The sequence below is a fragment of the Lepidochelys kempii genome, chromosome 8 (genome assembly GCF_965140265.1).
Source record: "Lepidochelys kempii isolate rLepKem1 chromosome 8, rLepKem1.hap2, whole genome shotgun sequence".
NCBI lineage: Eukaryota > Metazoa > Chordata > Testudines > Cheloniidae > Lepidochelys > Lepidochelys kempii.
This window is the reverse complement of record NC_133263.1, coordinates 54,592,411-54,611,870: the sequence shown is the minus strand read 5'-3', so window position 1 is coordinate 54,611,870 and position 19,460 is coordinate 54,592,411. Positions and strand designations below refer to the sequence as shown.

Genomic DNA, 19,460 nt, shown 5'->3' with positions numbered 1-19,460 from the left:
AAAATCATAGGCAGCAGACTTACGCTCTGTAACTCTTGATCCTGCTCCAGGCGGTACATGAGATCATTTTTCAAGTCCATGCTTATCTGCTCTGGGGTGGCCTGGAAAGTACATGAAGGGTTAAGAGACTCATTAGGAAGATATCTATTTAAAATTTACCACAACTTATTTAAATGAAAATAACCACATTAATGCAATAAGAAGTTTAAGTGGTACTAATGCAATTTTACCACAATAACCTTAAGTCTGACCCATTACCTCTATATTCCCATCATCCAAATATTCAGTATTAAGTTATATGTGCAAATCTGTAGTTATAAAAAGATGCAGTCTGAACAAATCAGGAGTACACCATCAATATTACTTTGACAGTCCATTATCAGAAGACATCAAAATACCTGAAACTTCCAAAGACAGGATATGGGAACCGATGGACCAGTAGTTTGGTTGAATATTTAATCACAAAGATCACATGCAATAATCCTTCATGTTATGGCATTAGAATTCCATATGAAAGTTGATTTACGGGACAACAGGTTATTTCCCCTCATACCGCAAGAAGGGACTTGCTAGGTCTTCCTTGAGATCATCAGTAGAGATTCTCTTTGAGACACTGTGCCAAGTTGCAGCTTCCTACTCTACATAACTTTGGGTGCAAGAATATATTTAAAAAAAAAAAAAAAAGATGAAAATGGACTTCTAATTTGCAGTAAGAGGCCCTTTGGAAAAGGCTACTGTGATGTGCAAAGATGTGACGTTTTATTTTTTAAAGCTATGCTAGTGAGGACTTAGCTTCACCTTCTAATCAGTGATTACTGAAGAAAGCAGGCAATCCCAAAAGAAACAAGAGCTTTTCATCTAGTTCCCTGAGCTATCCTACCGTTTCTTTCCCTACCCAGACCAGCATGCTAAAGTTTGGATGGATCATTTTTCTAAAAAAAATGGAGTTTTCCCAGAAAGTTTTCAGTAACAGTCTAACTCTGTTTTAAGCCTAGATACAAATGCATTGTACTCTAACTGAATGGAAAAACTATACATCAAGGAACTGCTAAAGTGATCACTCTGATGGCAATCTTTCGCATGCATCATCCACAGATTAGCCATTCTGCACAAAAGGGCAGGATGCAGTAAAAACCTTAGCTGAACTACTACCTCCAATACCTAATAAGTAGGGCTGTCGATTAATCGCAGTTAACTCATGCGATTAAGTTTAAAAAAAAAATGAATTGTAAATAAAAAAATTAATCGCAGTTTTAATAGCACTGTTAATAAATTTCAACTGCTATTTTATGGTTTAACTATTTTTGGATGTTTTTCTACGTTTTCAAATATATTTATTTAAATTACAACACAAAATACAAAGTGTACAGTGCTGACTTTATATTATTTTTGATTCCAAATATTTGCACTGCAAATATTGATAAACAAAAGAAATTATATTCAAATTTTTCAGTTCACCTCAAACAAGTACCATAATGCAATCTCTATCGTGAAAGTGCAATTTACTAATGTAGATTTTTTTTTGTGTTACATAAGTGCACTCAAAAATAAAAATGTAAAACTTCAGCGCCTACAAGTCCACTCAGTCCGACTTCTTGTTCGGCCAATCACTAACACAAACAAGTTTGTTTATATTTACGGAGATAATGCTGCCAGCTTCTTATTTACGTCACCTGAAAGTGAAAACAGGAGTTCACATAGCACTTTTGTAGCTGGCACTGCAAGGTATTTACGTGCCATTCGTATGTCCCTTCATGCTTCAGCTACCATTCCAGAAGACATGCTTCAATGCTGATGACACTCCTTACAAAAATCATGCACTAATTAAATTTTGACTGAACTCCTTGGGGGAAGAATAGTATGTCTCCTGCTCTGCCATGTATTTCATATTACAACAGTCTTTGATGATGACCAAGCACATGTTCGTTTTAAGAACACTTTCACTGCAGATATGATCAAACACAAAGAAGGTACCAATGTGAGATTTCTAAAGATAGCTATAGCACTCAACCCAAGGTTTAAGAATAAGTGCCTTCCAAAATCTGAGGGGGACAAGGTGTGGAGCATGCTTTCAGGAGTTTTAAAAGAGCAACACTCCAATGCGGAAACTCCAGAACCTGAACCATCAAAGAAAATCAACGTTCTGTTGGTGACATCTGACTCAGATGATGGAAGTGAACATGCGTCGGTCTGTACTGCTTTGTATTGTTATCGAGCAGAACCTGTCATCAGCATAGATGCACGTCCTCTGGAATGGTGGTTAAAGATAAAGGGACATGAATTATTAGCACATCTGGCATGAAAAATCTCTCGCAATGCTGGCTACTGCAGTGTCATGAAAACATCTGTTCTCACTTTCAGGTGACGCTGTAAACAAGAAGCAGGCAGCATTATCTCCTGCAAATGTAAACAAACTTGTTTGTCTGAACAATTGGCTGAAAAGAAGTAGGACTGGGTGGACTTGATGGCTCTCAAGTTTCACATTGTTTTATTTTTTTTAATTACAAACATCTCAAACTTGCATATAATGGACTGTTGCTAGGGCCGTGTTTTGAAAAACAACGCATAATTGTTTCAGCCAAGCAAGCAAAGCTCAGGGAGGAGATAGGGACATAAACCGATCAGAAAAGTAGAACACAAGACTCTTGCGATGGGTATCCTATTTTGACCAGGTTATGCTGGTACTCAAGTCAAGCCAGCTGCATCCGCCAAGCCACCATTTCCTTTTCTTTACTAGGCCACTGTTCTCTATGTGGCTGGAAGCCATGGAAAAGCAGACTGGTAAGAAAGTGACACCTCCGTGGAGCAGTTTCTCCTTTTGAAAGCAGGATTCCTGGGGATTGGGAAGACAGGCTGAGAATAGTTATAAACTGAAATTTAAAGAAGCCTATATGCTTGCCTTATGAAATAGGGAACTGTTTAAGGGCTGCGAAGTGATAGTGTGAAACAAAATGGCCAAATAACAGGACAAGCAAGGGGCTGCTGTCAGACAGCCAAACCCAAAATCAGTTAAGTCAATCCAAGAAGTCCCATGGATTATCGGATCTTTCCTCAGAAACCTGGAAAAATGCATTTACAAGTTCCAGGAATATGAAAATAGGAACAGATCCATTCTAAGAAACAGCCTTAGACTTACATATGCCAGAGGACCCTCATCAATATTGCAGCTGGTCCAAGGGTTCCAGTTTGACTGAGGGGGTGACCATGGGACAACTCCCATTTGATTCTGTCTCACGGATGGTTCAAAATGGGCCAGCTTTCCAATGTTGAGCAAAACTGGACAGCTTGGATCTTCAGGCTACAAGTTCAGAAAAAAAAAAAAAAAGTTTAATTAAACTGGTAAGATTGATGGGGAAAAACAGTGTAATAAAGTGTCTGAACTATGGCTGTTGATTAATTGCAGTTAATTCATGCGATTAACAAAAAAATTAATTGCAGTTTTAATTGTGCTGCTAAACAATAGAATACCAATTGAAATTAATTATTTTTGGATGTTTTTCTACATTTTCAAATATATTTATTTAAATTACAACACAGAATACAAAGTGTACAGTGCTCACTTTATGTTATTTGATTCCAAATATTTGCACTGCAAAAGTGATAAACAAAAGAAATTATATTCAAATTTTTCAGTTCACCTCACACAAGTACCATAATGCAATCTCTTTATTGTAAAAGTGCAATTTACTAATGTAGATTTTTTGTGTGTTACATAAGTGCACTCAAAAATAAAACAATGTAAAACTCCAGAGCCTACAAGTCCACTCAGTCCAACTTCTTGTTCAGCCAATCACAAAGACAAACAAGTTTGTTTACATTTATGGGAGATAATGCTGCCCACTTATTTACAATGTCACCTGAAAGTGAGAAGAGGTATTTGCATAGCACTTTTGTAGCTGGCATTGCAAGGTTTTTATGTACCAGATATGCTAAACATGCGTATGCTCCTTCATGCTTTAACCACCATTACAGAGGACTTGCTTCCATGCTGATGACGCTCGTTAAAAAAAATGTATGCAATTAATGAAATTTGTGACTGAACTCCTTGCGGGAGAATTGTATATCTCCTGTTCTGTTTTACCCACATTCTGCCATAGATTTCATGTTATGGCAGTCTCAAATGATGACCCAGCACACGTTCGTTTCAAGAACACTTTCACTGCAGATTTGACAAAATACGAAGGTACCAATGTGAGATTTCTAAAAAAAATAGCTACAGCACTCGACCCAAGGTTTAAGAATCTGAAGTGCCTTTCAAAATCTGAGAGGGATGAGGTGTGAAGCATTCTTTCATAAGTCTTAAAAGAGCAACACTCTGATGTGAAAACTACAGAACCCAGACCACCAAAACCAAAAAAAACCAAACAACCTTCTGCTGGTGGCATCTGACTCAGATGATGAAAATGAACATGTGTTGGTCCACACTGCTTTGGATTGTTGTCAAGCAGAACCCGTCATCAGCATGGTGGTTGAAGCATGAAGGGACATATGAATCTTTAGAGCATTTGACACATGAGTATCTTGTGACACCAGCTACAACAATGCCATGTGAACACCTGTTCTCACTTTCAGGTGACATTGTAAACAAGAAGCAGGTAGTATTATCTCCAGTAAATGTAAACAAACTTGGTTGTCTGAGCGATTGGCTGAAAAGAAGTAGGACTGAGTGGACTTGTAGGCTCTGAAGTTTTAGATTGCTTTATGGAGTGCAGTTATTTGTACATAAATTTTACACCTGTATGTTCAACTTTCATGACAAAGATTGCACTACAGTACTTGTATTAGGTTAACTGAAATATACTATTTCTTATGTTTTTACAGAGCAAATATTTGTAATTAAAAAAGTGAGCACTGTAAACTTTGTATTTTGTGTTGTAATTGAAATGAATATATTTGAAAATGTAGAAACCATCCAAAAATATTTAAATAAATTGTATTCTATTATTGTTTAAATCGCACAATTAATCTCACGATTAATGTTTTTAATCGCTTGACAGCCCAAGTCTGAACCATACACTCACTTGTGGCATGACCTCAAGAGAAAGCTCCTGAATGATGCTATTCAGCTGATTTTCCAAATCAGGAGAGACCACCACTTCATAAGGCTCTACCTGTGAAATTAAAAATACTGTAATAAAACCCCAAGATATCCACAAAAAAAGGCTCGGCACAAGAACCTCACTGGAGAATATAATGAAACGCTAAGAGGCTTCTAAGGAGAGAGAAGTTAAAAGGGACACTGACAGCTCAGAACTCATATTTATTAAAGGTACTTTTTGTACAAAATGTAAGTTCAACAATAATCTATGCTTTTAAAAAAAACTGTTGTTTTTTTGTTTGTTTGTTAAAATGAACATGTAGACATTCCTTTCACTGTTTGCAATCAAAATACTGCAGTACTGTTAACACAAGAGAACCTGAAACTGATTGGTCTGCTGAGAAGTTAAATTAAGTTTGCCAGAAGCTGGGAATGGGCAACATGTGATGGATCACTTGATGCTTACACCAGTTCTGTCCATTCCCTCTGGGGCATCTGGCATTGGCCACTGTCAGAGACAGGATATTGGGCTAGACGGACCTTTGGTCTGACCCAGTATGGCCGTTCTTATGTTAAGTTGAAAAAATTATATTTTTTATTTTTAGTTTTACTATTCTAGAATGTGACCATGAATAAAACAAGCCCTTATTTTTCAATACGCCCGCATACCTCTCTGTTGCTCCAAGCGCGCATATGCACGCACACACACACACATAAATACACATGTAGTTACTTCTCTGTTCATCCCAGCCACTCATCTTTCCCCAGATCAAAATCAATTTCTGGTTCTGGACATCAGAAAATTGCATTGGCTTCCCAAGTTTAAACACAGAGCATAAGCAAGCAGGGACAAATTTACACCAGTTCACTGCTCCTTCTGACTCAGTATCTACTTCTCCTATAGCAGACTCACTGTTTCTCCTTCCTTCTTCTTTGTCTGCCCAGTGTAGGGCTCGATGACCCCAAGATGGTAGAGCTGTCTGACCAGGGACAGAGCACAGGACTGTGCTGCCAGCTTTTTGTTTGATCCATGCTCACGAGCAAAGATTCCTGCAGCACACAAACATTAAGGTTACAGTAGCCAATGATGCATGTTGTCTGTGTGGGTAAACAGCTTTAGCACAAGATAGCAATATGAAATGGGTTTAGTGGCTACTTAGAAGTAGGTTTCAGTAATGATCCCTACTGAGAAGAGGGACTCCCAGTTCCAGCCAGGCTGTAACCAACACAAGTAAATTAACAGTACAGTATTAATGATGGCAGGTTTACCTTACGGCATTCAGCCTACCCAGGCTTAACGGGGCTTTTTCACAACAGTTGTGAAAGCCAGGACTCCCTTACAGCACTCACCTGGACCAGGCTATGCTGCAGGCCCATTTTCAATTTCAAGCCATCAGTCTACAAATCCATAGAGACTTAACACTTGTTTTTCTTGTGTCTTCAAACACCTGACAGTTTGGTCATTTTATGCCACCACACTACATCAATTTTACTGCATTATGGACATTATAAAAAGATGATCAATTGACTGATGAAGTTTCTAATTGTGTAGATATCTGCTGTAAGTTGAAATCACAAGATTGAGACTTGTGTGCTTGGTATCTTTAAAAAAAAGAACCCACAAGTTTCTAACTAGCTGTCTTGAAATTGTGTAATTTTTGTGATTCTCCAGGGTTCCCCCTTCAACTCCCACCCATCTTCCTCCATCCTAGTCCCGTATATCTCTATCCTGGGTCACTGTCTAGATACTTAACCTGAGCAAGGTGGGTTCTTGAATGTTCCTAGTTCTAGCTCTTTGCTTGTTTTGGACTTTACTGCAATAGACTTCTATGAAGGCAGAGGCCAGCTCGTTAAAAATAATTTCTAAAAGCAATAATTCAAGCAGTGCAATAATACTAGATACCTGCATCCCTCAGGTGGTTGAAAGCCAAGAGTCTTAAGCTATTTCACTAACCAGACATATGGGTATTTGAAACCACCATACACTATGTAACCGGTTATCACAGGCCATCCCTTTACAGTGTACAAAGGAAAGGCCTATGTGTTTAGTGAACAAGCAGCTGAAAGGCTTACTGGGGCCCACTGGGGCACTGGCAGCAGTGCATTATTGCATGAAATACCATCCAACTAGTGTTGCATGTACTCATAATTATTCTCATGTTTCTCTGCTCTAAGACCCATAACTAACCAGAAAAGGAGGACACTTACTTCTGCCCAGCTGCTTGACATAAATGGTCATTTCTGCAATAAAGCTCCTGTAACACACAGAGAGACACAGTTAAGGCTTTCATTCCTGAGAGCGGCTGAACCCGACATTTCCAAGATGGCCAGGCTTTCCAACTGTTTAGACAAAGCTCATCAAAACTCAATTATAAAACAATTTCCTCAATTCTAGAACAAATGAAACATTAAACCTTAAAATGTGTTTTTCTCTGAAAACCCTTGTACCGTGACACCTTCTCAATTGTGAGATCTTCTCCCTGTGTATTTTGAGCAGTAGATTCATACTACAACAACTAATGACAAATACAATTCTAGTGCTTTTAATCCCATAAAAGCTAATTCAGCTGAGTGAACTGGATTCTAGTTTAACTGATCTATCAATTGTTCCAGTTGCAGATCCAGATTCTTCCCTTACTTGTACTCTATGCAACTTGACAGATAATGGGCAACATCAGGGGGCTGGGGGGGGGGGAGAGGAACAGTATTTGGACTGATATCCTAGTAAAATGCAGCTTAACTTTTGAACTGAAGAGTGACTTTGAAGGACTGGCAATTGGAAAAAAAAAAATCAGGTAATTTGAGTATGTCTGATCTGGACTCAAACACAGAAACCCATGTCCTCATTTTACAGGTACTTTTCAGGACAGAACCTTAAACTGACAGCACAAGACAACTATCTGATGAGCCCCAAAGAGGATGGATTTGGGAGGGGCGGTTGGATATCTTCACTTGTTTACCCCAGATTCAAGGTATATATGTTTGGACACAAGAACAGGCTCCTATCCTGCCTGGAATCAAGTGGTGAAGTGTGACCAAATAGGCAGATAACAGAGTTGCCTTTGTATTGTAGTCAACAGTTCTGTTAACAAGATTCCTATATGCTGTACCGCCTAACACTGAAATCTAGAGCAATCTGCTCAGACTGCCCTCATTTCCATGTGTTCTGGCTTTGCCTTCAGTCAGAACACAAACATTCGGACTGCTAACCATATAGCAAACTCGTTAAAGAGACTACTGGTACATTGATTAAGGCTGTGATTTTCAGAGAAGCTTAAGGGAATAAGACACCCAACTTCCACTGAAATTCAATGGGCATTGGGCACCTACCTCACAAGTTTTGGCTTTTTTTTTTTTTTTTTTTTTAAATCACAGCACAAATGCGTGTTCGAAGATTAGAAATTAAAACCATGTTGTTATAACTTTGGGTTTAAACTTGCAAATCTGATCCAAGGTGTTTGGGCTCTAACGGATGCAGTTCCTCTCTGAAAACTATGCCTCTGGTGCTTCCACTGCTGCAGGCAGAACCTTGCAGCTAGGACATGGCCTTGATTTCTCGCTGTAAATAAAACAAAGGTTAGGTGAGGCTTTAAGTTCAATGTTAGACTCCTTCCTGCACCACCAGTGAACTGACCTTCAGGCACAGCGGCTTCATGAGTCAAAGGCCACTGGCTCTCAGGGATACATCAGCCACCCTTTCATTAATGACCGATGCCAGTATGTTTCTCAGCCAGGCTTATAGTCAGCACTCAATCTCATTCTCCTCCACCTAAGGGGGGAACAGCGACACCAGAAATCAGTTTACAATAGACTCCCATGTGATTGCTTAGTTCGGCCTAAGCAGAAGCACATGTGTGAATGAACACAGATCTCTGGTGTCGCCGTCTGCTACCCCTTTCAGCATGAAACAAGAGCAGCAATGCTGTACCCTGACTGCCAGTGGAGCCCCAAAAAGGTAAAAGTCTCATCCCATCATTTGCTAAAATACTCATTTTGTATTCTGTGCACCAGAAGTTCTACATTTACATTCCTGTCACTCAAAATAAACCCTCTTGATTCCAAATGTATGCTATTATCAAGTACTTGTACCCACTCAGTTTTGAAGGGACAGTGACAAAAAAATCCACTGAAGATACATATTTTGCCTTTAAAATTCCTCACTTATGGAAGCGTAAAACTGACACTCGATATAAAGAATATTAAAAAAAAAAAATCAGAACTGGCAAGTTATACATAGACTTGGAAGGATTACATTTTTATTGGTAAATGTCAGCAAGTTTAGATTTCATCATACACATACAAATGGACAAAAGACATTACCATCAATGATAATCAAAATTTACAGATATGCAAAGTAAGAAAAATGCTGCCTGAGAACTTACAAGGAAAATAAGCTTAAATCAAACTGTCTCTTGACATGTGATATTTACAATTAGTGTTTGGTTTCTAAAGCTTTAACTCTCTGAATCTCAGTGTCTGCCATTAAACAACTGTTTGACAGACTCAGTTTTGTACAACTGAAAATTTAAAAACATTGATATTGTGTCAAAATTATTTTAAAAAAATCGAAAATTGAATTCTGCCAAGCCTAGATATACGTGAGGATTGTGCTTCCTGAAAATACTATCACCCCACTTCTGCAATTCAGAGAGATAGTGCAACTATTCCTCTGCTTTTACTGTATATATACCAGAAGGATTAATCTAATATGCAAATTTACTCCTGGCCTCTAATATCAGAATAGGTCTGAAGAGTCAGATGCACTGCAACAGGTTTCTCTCACAATCCACTCTCTTTCCAACATGCTGATCCACGTGAGAGTAATCCATACGAGCCTTCCTGGGAGTAATAAATACTACACCCTGGAATGCTCTCTGGAAGAACAGCAAGCAGGCTGAGAAACATACTAGCACCAACCACTACCCCCACTTTCCTCAACTACATGGATTTTAAGGTCTCCACCCACAAGGGACCCGTACCACCACATACACTAACAGCAACCTGCAGATAACAGAAGTAAACAATCTGCTGAACAACACTTAGAACTTGAATTTTATATGTACTCAGTAGTTACAGTTAGTCCTCACCCCACTCATTTGGGAGAGGTAAGTGCCCAACATTTGGAAACTGAAATGGAAGTGAACTGACTTGAAGCAATGGCAATACAAGGTTTACATGAATACCAGGATGTCTTGGTGTCAAACACATAATGTGTTCATATATCTGAAAAAGATTTTTATGAAATTTCCCACCATTAACAGGAATTGACTGGAGAGGTACTTCAGAGTTCCTGGCAATCTTCTGTAAGTAGATCAAGGGATATTGGAATTAGAGAAAACAAAAATCCAGCTGTCTCTTGATAATAGCATAACCTTCGGAGAACACATTTGGGATGGCAAAGGGCACAGCACCTTTCAAAAGGCTTATCTATACAGAACTGATGTATTAGAAAACAAAGTATAATAGCGTTTCTCACCACAAAATGATTCTAGTAAGATAGAAAACAGACTTTCCCTGCCACAAAAAGTTGTTTTTTTTTTCAAAAATGTGAGAGTCCCAAGTTTGGATGAAAACTCAAACTTGTGAATTTTTCCACAGAATGGAAATAATTCCATTTCAGAAGAACTGAAATAGTATTTTTCAGCTTGCTGCCTCACTCACCAGGGAGCCAAACAGCCTAGGATCCTGACCGGTTGGCAGGAAACCAGGCTGGCCAGCCTTCCTGGTTTCTGCCAAAACTTTCAATACAATCAACACATTCCCACAGAACACTGATTCCATTGAATCAGCATATTTCAATGGAAATTTTCAACCAGCTCTATCAGTAACAATTGTTAAGTATCCATTAGATACATTCCCTGCTTAACCTAATTTAAGCATTACACATTAACATGTCCTTAATGTATTTTATAGTGAGTAGCACAAATGATTATTTACTGCTGAGACAACTGCCTAGCAATCAAACTGAGACCTCTCAGTTAACCAGATCATAGCAATATTACCACTATAAAGTGCAAAGCAAAAGGCATTTCTTTAAGCAAGTGCCAAAACTACCAGACAAACATTTCTCCACAGTGTCATCCATATCCCAGTGCCAAGGATCTCTTCCCCCTCCCTCCCAAGGTCCAAAAGCACAGACGCCATTCTTCTAACACATTGGATAGGACACTGCAAAGCCAAATACACTTTTTAAAATCAACTTAGAAAGGAAAAAAGGAGCTGCTGAAGATTAACATGAGGCACAATCCCCTCTTTCCAGGGACTACTCCTCATTGGCTTTTTTTAAGAGCTGCTGACCAAGGAACAAAAGCTTTCCCACACAGGACTGCAGAGTACTACAAACTAGATAAATAGGATAGCTCCCAGAAAGGATTCCTCTTGCCCATGAATGTTTCTAACCCTTGTTACAGAAGGATATGAGTGAAACTAGCAAACCTGTTGTGATCAGGCCCCACTTGAGTGTATTTATATTCTCCCTGGACCTTCTCCTTTTGGAAAAACTGGTTCAGACGCGCCTTAGCATTCTCCAAGGTCCAATTTCCATGAAGACCAGCATTTAAGTCCACTTCTTCTGACTCCAAGGTCTAATATTGAAAACAATTTAAATTTACTGGCTCTAACTGTAAATGTTTGTTACAAGTATGTTTAAAACAAAATTTACAAGTCAAGTTTCCTAATTGGTCAGTGTGCCAAAGAATAGTCAGGAATTTTCACAAGAAATCAAAGTGTCTTTAGGGCCTCAAGACTATTTCCTCAGACTGCAACAGCAAAGAGTCTGTATAAACAATATAAATGTTGATATGACGACAATCTAACCGTCAGTGTACCCAGAATTATTCTGTTACTAATTTAAGATAGTAAATTAGTTACAGTAGTTAGCAGTTTGTTGGATGTTAACAGTAACCAGATAGTTCCTTCACTGATAAATCTTCTGCCAGTTAAAACATTACAAAATACTGAACTCCTAAAAATTACAAGCACGGCTGCAAATTCTAATCAATAATTAATGGGTGTTGAAAATACTTGTTTCAGAGCTAAAGTAGAATTAGATAGGTTAACTTACAGCCTGTGCCTCCTGCTCCTCTTTCCTTGAATAGTAATCCTTCAGATTGGCTCCACGGTCCCACTGAGCTCCACCATAGCCAGAGCTTCCAACTCCGGCAGCCGGACCACCACCTAAGGGGGGGAAAAGAAGGTTAACCCCTCTCCTAACAATTGCGAGATGCATGCTGAGAAGTCAGGTGCTCTAAAGAGGAAAGATAAAAATTTGAACTATTCCCGGCCAAGCCTCCGAAATACTCAACTACTTTTAGTTATCTTCTTTATGAAGAAACACACATAGGAGACAAAGATACTATAAGGTAAAATATGTATTACACACACGTATATATAAAATGTAAGTTACAGATATTCAAAGTCTTACCTGTTTCACTCTTCAGTGCCAAATGTGGAGGAAGAGGTCCGCCCAGAGTAGAAACACGTTCACCAGCATCTCCCCGTGCTTCAGGCACTATTCCATCCGGAGCATCAGCAGCTCCTGCCTGGAGAAGGGAAACTGCCCATGAATGGCAATGCCACCAACTTCATATAAAACGACAGAACTTTTCATTCAACCCTCATGTCAGAAAATTTGTCATACAATTTAAAGATATGTTTGTTATAGAACATTGTTGTCAGAAGCTTCCATTTAAAACATTTAAAAAGCTTGACTGCTGAGCATTTAAGCGCTTTCAGGGGTCCTACTGAAACTCACAATTTAACATTCCTAGTTGCTTCAGGCGACAGGAAAAAAGTGAGCTTATGGTCCATGGCTTATATAGCCATGATAAACAAGATACACTGAATGCACTGTATAATTACACACAAAAACCTATGTTAAAAGAACATTATTAATATTGCAAAAATCAAGCATTCAAACGTTAAGCAGTTAGCTAGACAATCTTAATTCAGCCCCATTATATACATGCATTATAACAGTCTAATTACACAGTCACATATGCTCTAATAAATTGGTTAGTCTCTAAGGTGCCACAAGTCCTCCTTTTCTTTTTACAGTCACATATAGTTTTCCCACAGGACCCCAGCCCACTCAGTTAGCAGAAAAGATCTCCTCTAGGAACGAATCATGGTTGTGTTGTGAAGGAGATTTGGCTGTAAGACACCATTCTTCATTTGCTGTAGAAGTTGGAAAATGAGAACCTATTGCGGTTTCCAGAACACAGCGGGCCTAAGCCCACCGGTAGCTAAAGGCCCTCCCCAGGCTAAGGCAGAGGGAGACAGTGAACCTAGGCCACAACTGAATACTGGGAACAACAAATGAAAAAAACAGGGATGGGAGTGAAGGTTGTAGTGTGAAAAATCAGGGAACTGGAAGGGGACCCCAAGCAGAGAACCACTGACAGCACCCAGACCGCTCAAAGACATCCAAGGAGTCAACGGACACTGCCCAGAGGAAAACTGCTCACAAACATGACTGCACGAGGGATCAGAAGTAGGCCCCACAGTCGCAGAGCAACCCCCGGCAAACCCCTGCCCCCGGCAAATTCCTCTTCTGACCATCTTGGCCAGCACCATTACAAGGTGCAGTGAATGAGTCAGGGAACTGAAGAAAGATACAGTCTCATGGTTAGGGCAGGTGAATGCTGCCTGGAGAAACAGATTCTAGCCCTGCCTCTACCAGAGAGTTCTTACATGATGCTACGCAAGTTACTTAAACCAAACTTTTCACAGGTGGTCATTAACTGAATGTTCCTCAATTTCTGAGTGCCTGACTTGAGACCCAGGGTCTGATTTGTAGAAGTACTGAAGTCAATGGGAGCCTGTTTTATAATGCTAACTATTCTGAAAAGACAGGTCCCAGGGGCCTCAAAATGGGCACTCAAGATTAGTGACTATTCTTGACCCTAATCTCTCTGTGCCACAATTCTCCATCTGTAAAATAGGGTAAGATGACCCTCCCATCTCACAGAGGTTTCTCAGGTGCTGCCAACCCTGCCTATAATAAATCAGGGCTTGAAAAATTCACTCACCAGTAGTGAGCAGGAAGCTTTTCCTGATGAATAGGATGATCAAAGCTACCAATTTCTTCTGATCACAAACTTCCATTAAAAATAATCTTCATAACTATGGGGTCTAGACTCTAACCAGGCAGAAATGGTACAGTACCGCTTGCCTGGGTCTACAGACTGCTCCAGTGCCTCAGCAAAGCTATGAGCAACAGACCAAAAGACAAGATTACCATCAATTTACAGCTGATATTCAGTGTTCTGTGGCAAAGACATACTTGACACTTTTACATCACAATTGCTTGACCAAACTATGACCAGTGCCAGCGGTATCCAAACGAAAAGACAACCCAAAAGCAGCAGAAAGCCACTGCTTCCCAGGAAAAGGGCAATATGGCAGAGGATCTTAAATCCATTCCTGGTTTCATTACACAGTGATGAAAAATAGCTTATAAAACTATTAGAGCAGTCATAAGAGACTGGCTCCTGCAATCTCCTCCAGTATTGTATTCCTAGGGGAATCCTGCACCAAAAAATTAAAAATTCTACATATTTTATTTGTCAAAGTAACAATATAAATCACAACAGTTTCAATTATTTTTGGTCATTTATTTCAAAATACCTGTCAGCAAGAATGTCTGTAACAATACAGACAACAAAAAAGAGTCAGGAAATGTTTTTTGACAAATAGATTCCTTACTAGGCATATTAATATAGAACTCTGAGTAATAATTCATTTAAACTACAATACAGAACCATATTTCCCGCACCCCTCAGAAGCGATGCAAAGACTTTGGGGAGTCAGGAGTAATGGAGGAGCTGAGGGAGAGGGAAGTAAATTGCTGAGAAGGAGCCTGGGTGCGAACTTGGAGGGTTGTTGGGTATGGGTGGGAAAAGTACAGAACAGGGAGGGATTGTTAGGGAACTTCCCCCATGCAGACCCTGGCTGACCCCTAGCCTCTTCCATTCAGTCAGGCACATCTGCCCCTTTCCCCATGTGTTCCTGCACCCCTCATGTGTTCTTGCACCCCCTGTCCAGGTGTTCCTCCATCCCCACTCAGACACCCACTCTTCCCCATCCCCATGTGGTCCTGCAACCCTCCCCGTGTCCCTGTACCCCCAACCAGCCACTCCCTTGTCCCTATGTAGCCGTGCACCTCCACATTCAGCCCCTGCCCTAGTCTGTCCTCTCCCACTAGTCCTTATGAGCCCGCCTGCCCCCGCCCCCAGCAGCCCCATGCTATCTGTCTCCCCATAGCTCCTGTTCCTGGGTCTTCTACTTCACCTCAGGCTGAGGTGGAAAGCCTGGGTCTTCTACTTCACCTTAGGCTTTCCCCTTCCAGGAACAGTGGCTCCTACATTTAGATCCAGAGGTCCCAGGTTCAATCTCTGCTGCTAACAACCTACTTAGCAGCACAACATTACAAGTTACCTCCTGAGAGGATCAAACCTGCTCTCCTCCGTGACAGATGCGGACAAAGATACTTACCCCTAAAGCTGGAATTTCTTCACTCTTGATTTCATTCAACCGAACTAAGTAATTAAGGAAGTCCCTAGCAGCATTGCTCTGTGCATCTTTCTTGTTTGTGGAATTGCCCATTCCAGTGTAGTTAAAACCTTCCACCCGAACCTGCAACAGACAAAAAAATGACTCTCAGGTAAGTGTTTACAACACCAAAACCTCACCATGTGAATACCCAACCAATTCCAGTGGACTCTCAATCAACATGGAATCTCAGCTCTTTCTATTCACTCCTGGCTCCCTTACTAGTTGAGCATCTTCCCCAGAGCAGATAGCTGGGTCTCAACTTTTTAAGTGCTAGCGGCTTTTAGCCATGCCAGAGGCTGTGCACATACCCTACACCCCCTCCCCATTATTTCTTTTCTGCTTCATTGGGCAGTAAGTCATTCAGGATGTCAACATTTTTATTGGAACAACAGCTAGGGCTGAAATGGGGTTTATTATGCTGGCACGTGTTACTGCTTGCCTCAACCAGTTCTTTGCTCTATAGAGAAATTGAGCATAGGGCCTGGTTTTGGTCAGCCAACAAACGTGAAGTGGCAGAAGCCGGCTAATTACACTAATAAGGCCCCTCATTGTAAATCAATGAATTGTCCACGGTGGTGCATAAATATTAGACACAATACATGAAAGGGCCAAGCCTGTAAGCAGAGCCACCCAGGCACCGCTCCTACTTTTTAGGGTGAGAAAGGGGAAAAGGATGAGGTAGCAAAATGGCCGTGGAGCCAATGCTCCTTTCCCTGGCGTGGGGCTGTACGCAGACGGGGGACAGGGAGCGGGTGTCCATGCCGGGCGGCGCGGACGGCATCCTTGACTGGCCCCTTAACTTCGACTTGCGCAGCTAAACCCCAGGGCCGGCCCCGCCCCGCCCCGCCCCGCCCCGCGCGGTTACACCCCGCGCCTGCGGCTGCGGCTGCCGGCCCAGTGTACGGAGACAAGCCACGCCGGCCGCGGCGCCGCTCTACGTGCCGCCGGGACCGGGACCGGGACCGCGCCGACGCTGCGGTGAGGCGCCCGCGCCCCCGGCCAGCCCGCCGCGCCCAGGGCCGCACCTCACACATGAACTTCTGCCGGTTCTTGTTGCCCACGGCGCGGATCTCGTAGGTCGGCGTCACCTTCCTCTTGCCGCACCAGGCGTACAGGAAGTTCTTCACGTCCCCCATGGCGCGGCCTCTGCGGGGACAGCGCGACCGTTAGCGCCGCTGGGTCAGGGCCGGGAAGCGGGCAAGAGCCGCGCGCCTCTCCAGCAATGATGGGGGAGAGCGCAGCTCCTAGCCAACGACGGCGCATGCGCACAAGCAAAACGCGGACTGCGCACTCTATCAGGCCCCTCTTCTGGACCCAGCCCCTCCCCTCCCCTCCCTCCTACAGCGCATGTGCGCGCACGTACTCGCCCCCCCGTAGAGAGCGGAGGCGCTCGTCCTTCTCCCCGAGACTCTCAGCCTCTACCCGGTGTCGGCTGGGGGGCGAAGCACCTCGCTCGCTGAGCGCCACAAAATGGTGGTTGCGGGGCGCATGCGTATAAGGGGTATCAGCAAAGGCCACCACGGCCGAAGGCAGGAAGCCGCGCCCCAGGGTGGCCGGCCGGCCGCAGGCCTAGTTCCGGGGCCCGTCCCTCCACGGCGCCGGCGGGGCCGCTCTCAGCGTGGCCGGTCCGAGCGGGGAGCCTAGACGCCCGCCGCTGGAGCGCAGGGCCAAGGCGCCCGAGCCCGGCGCTGCAGCTGCGCGCCCCGGTGCGGTCCTGCCCGGGAGGCAGCGGAGCCTGAGCCCCTTCCCGGCCCGCTGCTGTGCTGGGGCGGGCTGCTGGCGGTTCGCTCTGGGCACGAGCCCGACCGTGCAGGCAGCCCCGGGCTGGCGGGAGCGCTCGGGCCCTGCTGCTCCCGGGGCAGTGGGAGTTGCACAGCGGATGGGCGCTTCCAGCGGATGCTTAAAACTCTTGGGTTGGCGCTTATTTCACTTCCATGAGCTGACCTGCTCTATGGATACAGGGCGCCTTTGGCGCTGTCCCTGCACGCAGCGATTGGCGCTTACAGGCAATGTGCTGAGATCTCCCCATAGTCTTCCTGCAAAGCCTAGGGAAACGAGATTGTTTGGGGAGAGGGAGTAGAAGTTTCCAGATAAAATGGAAGCTGTCTTTAAAAAAAAACTTTAAAAAACAAAGCAGCTTCCAGACTTCCTTTATACATTTAAAAAAAAAGGGGGGGGGAGCCCAATTATTAAAAAAACATAAAAGCAAAGGTCACGGAAATGCATGAGATGAAAAATGAGGTGTTAAAGCTTTGTGCAGATGGAGGGCCAGGACTGCCAAACTGAGACAACAGGAAGAAGGGGAGGCATTTTAGAAGCGGGAGGGAAATGATAAATGTCCTAATGAAACACACAACAACATTTTTCATCACAAGTGGGGGTTGATGAAGATTCTGCTGCTGGGGGGAGAGGGGTGTGTAGGCAGGGATGGTGTAAAGCAGGGATCTCAAACTTAAATCACCACAAGGGCCATGCGAGGACTAGTATGTTGGCCCGAGGGCCACATCACTGAAACCTTTTCATACAATGATACAAAAGTATAGTCAAAAATGAAGATAATATAGTATGCTATTAAAATGTATTAACTTTTAAAAAACTAATGCGAAGAGTGGTTTTAATAGAATATAAACACAGTAATGCGCCTCACTCAAATGATGAAACATGCATTTACTTTTAGAATTACTTTGGTTAAAGCCCCCCCTGGCCCTACCCCCACTCCACCCCTTCCATGAGGCCTTGCCCCTGCCCACCCCATCCACAAATCCCCACCCCAGTCCCACCTCTTCCCCCTCCCTCCTGGAAAGTCCTAAGCAGGGGAAGTGCTGGGAGGTAGGCGGAGGAGTGGGGGGAGGGGAACTTGGCTGCTGGTGGAGTGGATGCCTCTGGCGGGCTGCAGGAAATAACTGTGGGTCACGTGTGTGAGACCCCTGGTGTAAAGGGTCTGCTGCAACTGAGTTTCAATATAGAAACTCAGCCAAAGCTGGGTTTCAGTATAACCAGGGCACCTTACAAACCTGGGCCTTGCTTAAACTAAGTTTTCTGGTAATCTTTCACAGGGGGAGAAAGTCCTACACTGAGATGCAGTAAGAATGCAATCCTGTAAATTGAGCAATCTAGCACCAATCCATCAAAGCACTGATGCCAGGGGCTGTCCCTACCCATACGCAAAGTACACAGCTGTATAGGGCACCAAATTCCCTGGTGCCCTACGCAGCTGCGTGCTGCTCCAGCCCCTGCTCTGCCTCTTCCTCATGGCCCCCACCCCTCTTCCACCCCAGCCCTGCCTCTTCCCATTCCTGCTCTGCCACAGCCCTGCCCCCACTCCACCCCTTCCCCAAAAGCCCCTGCCCTGCTCCACCGCAGCCCTGCCTCCACTGCCCTGAGGCTGGCAGCAGGGCCAGGCCTGCACTCACCATTAGTGGGAAGTGCAGCGACCTGGCCCCAGCAGCGGTTGAGGGCTGGGGGGCAGTTTTCCCCACCCCACTGCTGCAGAGGCCTGCCCCTCCCCCCCTGCAGGAGGGCTGTATAGGGCCCCAGAATAGCTAGGGACAGCCCTGACTGATGCACATACTTAACTTTAAGCAAATTAGTAGATCCATTGAAGTCACAAAGATATTCACTCCCTTAAAGTTAAGTACATGCTTAAGTGCTTTGCTGGATTGGGGCCCGAGTGTTCAGTCCCTCTGGGGGAGAACAGAAGGAAAACCAAAGTTGGTAGAACAGTGCTTTATTGGTATATTTAAAACTTGTAACCTCATCCTGTAGAATATCCTTTCAAATCAATAGACTGCATGTAACCATGGTGGTTAAGCAGATTAGTCAGAAGTTTCTCTAAGCAAGAAAAATGCAGTATTTGAGCTATATGCAG

The 19,460-nt window shown here is 43.2% G+C and overlaps 1 protein-coding gene across 3 annotated transcripts in view; it reads right to left on the bottom strand.

Moving 5' to 3' along the window:
• The window catches only part of DHX9 (DExH-box helicase 9), a 41,034-nt gene extending 23,969 nt beyond the window's left edge, over positions 1-17,065 (bottom strand). Inside the window, exons 1-11 of one of the 3 annotated variants that reach the window (XM_073356616.1) lie at positions 16,956-17,065; positions 16,618-16,738; positions 15,533-15,673; positions 12,462-12,579; positions 12,102-12,214; positions 11,474-11,622; positions 7,247-7,293; positions 5,952-6,088; positions 5,022-5,111; positions 3,137-3,298; positions 24-101 (exon numbers count right to left, since the gene is read on the bottom strand). In XM_073356616.1, the coding sequence (XP_073212717.1) occupies positions 24-101; positions 3,137-3,298; positions 5,022-5,111; positions 5,952-6,088; positions 7,247-7,293; positions 11,474-11,622; positions 12,102-12,214; positions 12,462-12,579; positions 15,533-15,673; positions 16,618-16,728 (1,146 nt within the window). In that variant the 5' untranslated portion in view covers positions 16,729-16,738; positions 16,956-17,065. Of the gene's footprint in view, positions 1-23; positions 102-3,136; positions 3,299-5,021; positions 5,112-5,951; positions 6,089-7,246; positions 7,294-8,672; positions 8,765-11,473; positions 11,623-12,101; positions 12,215-12,461; positions 12,580-15,532; positions 15,674-16,617; positions 16,919-16,955 lie in introns of those variants that run through there. The other 2 variants (XM_073356617.1, XM_073356618.1) reach the window with 2 other exon arrangements.
• Between the last annotated feature and the right edge of the window lie 2,395 nt (positions 17,066-19,460).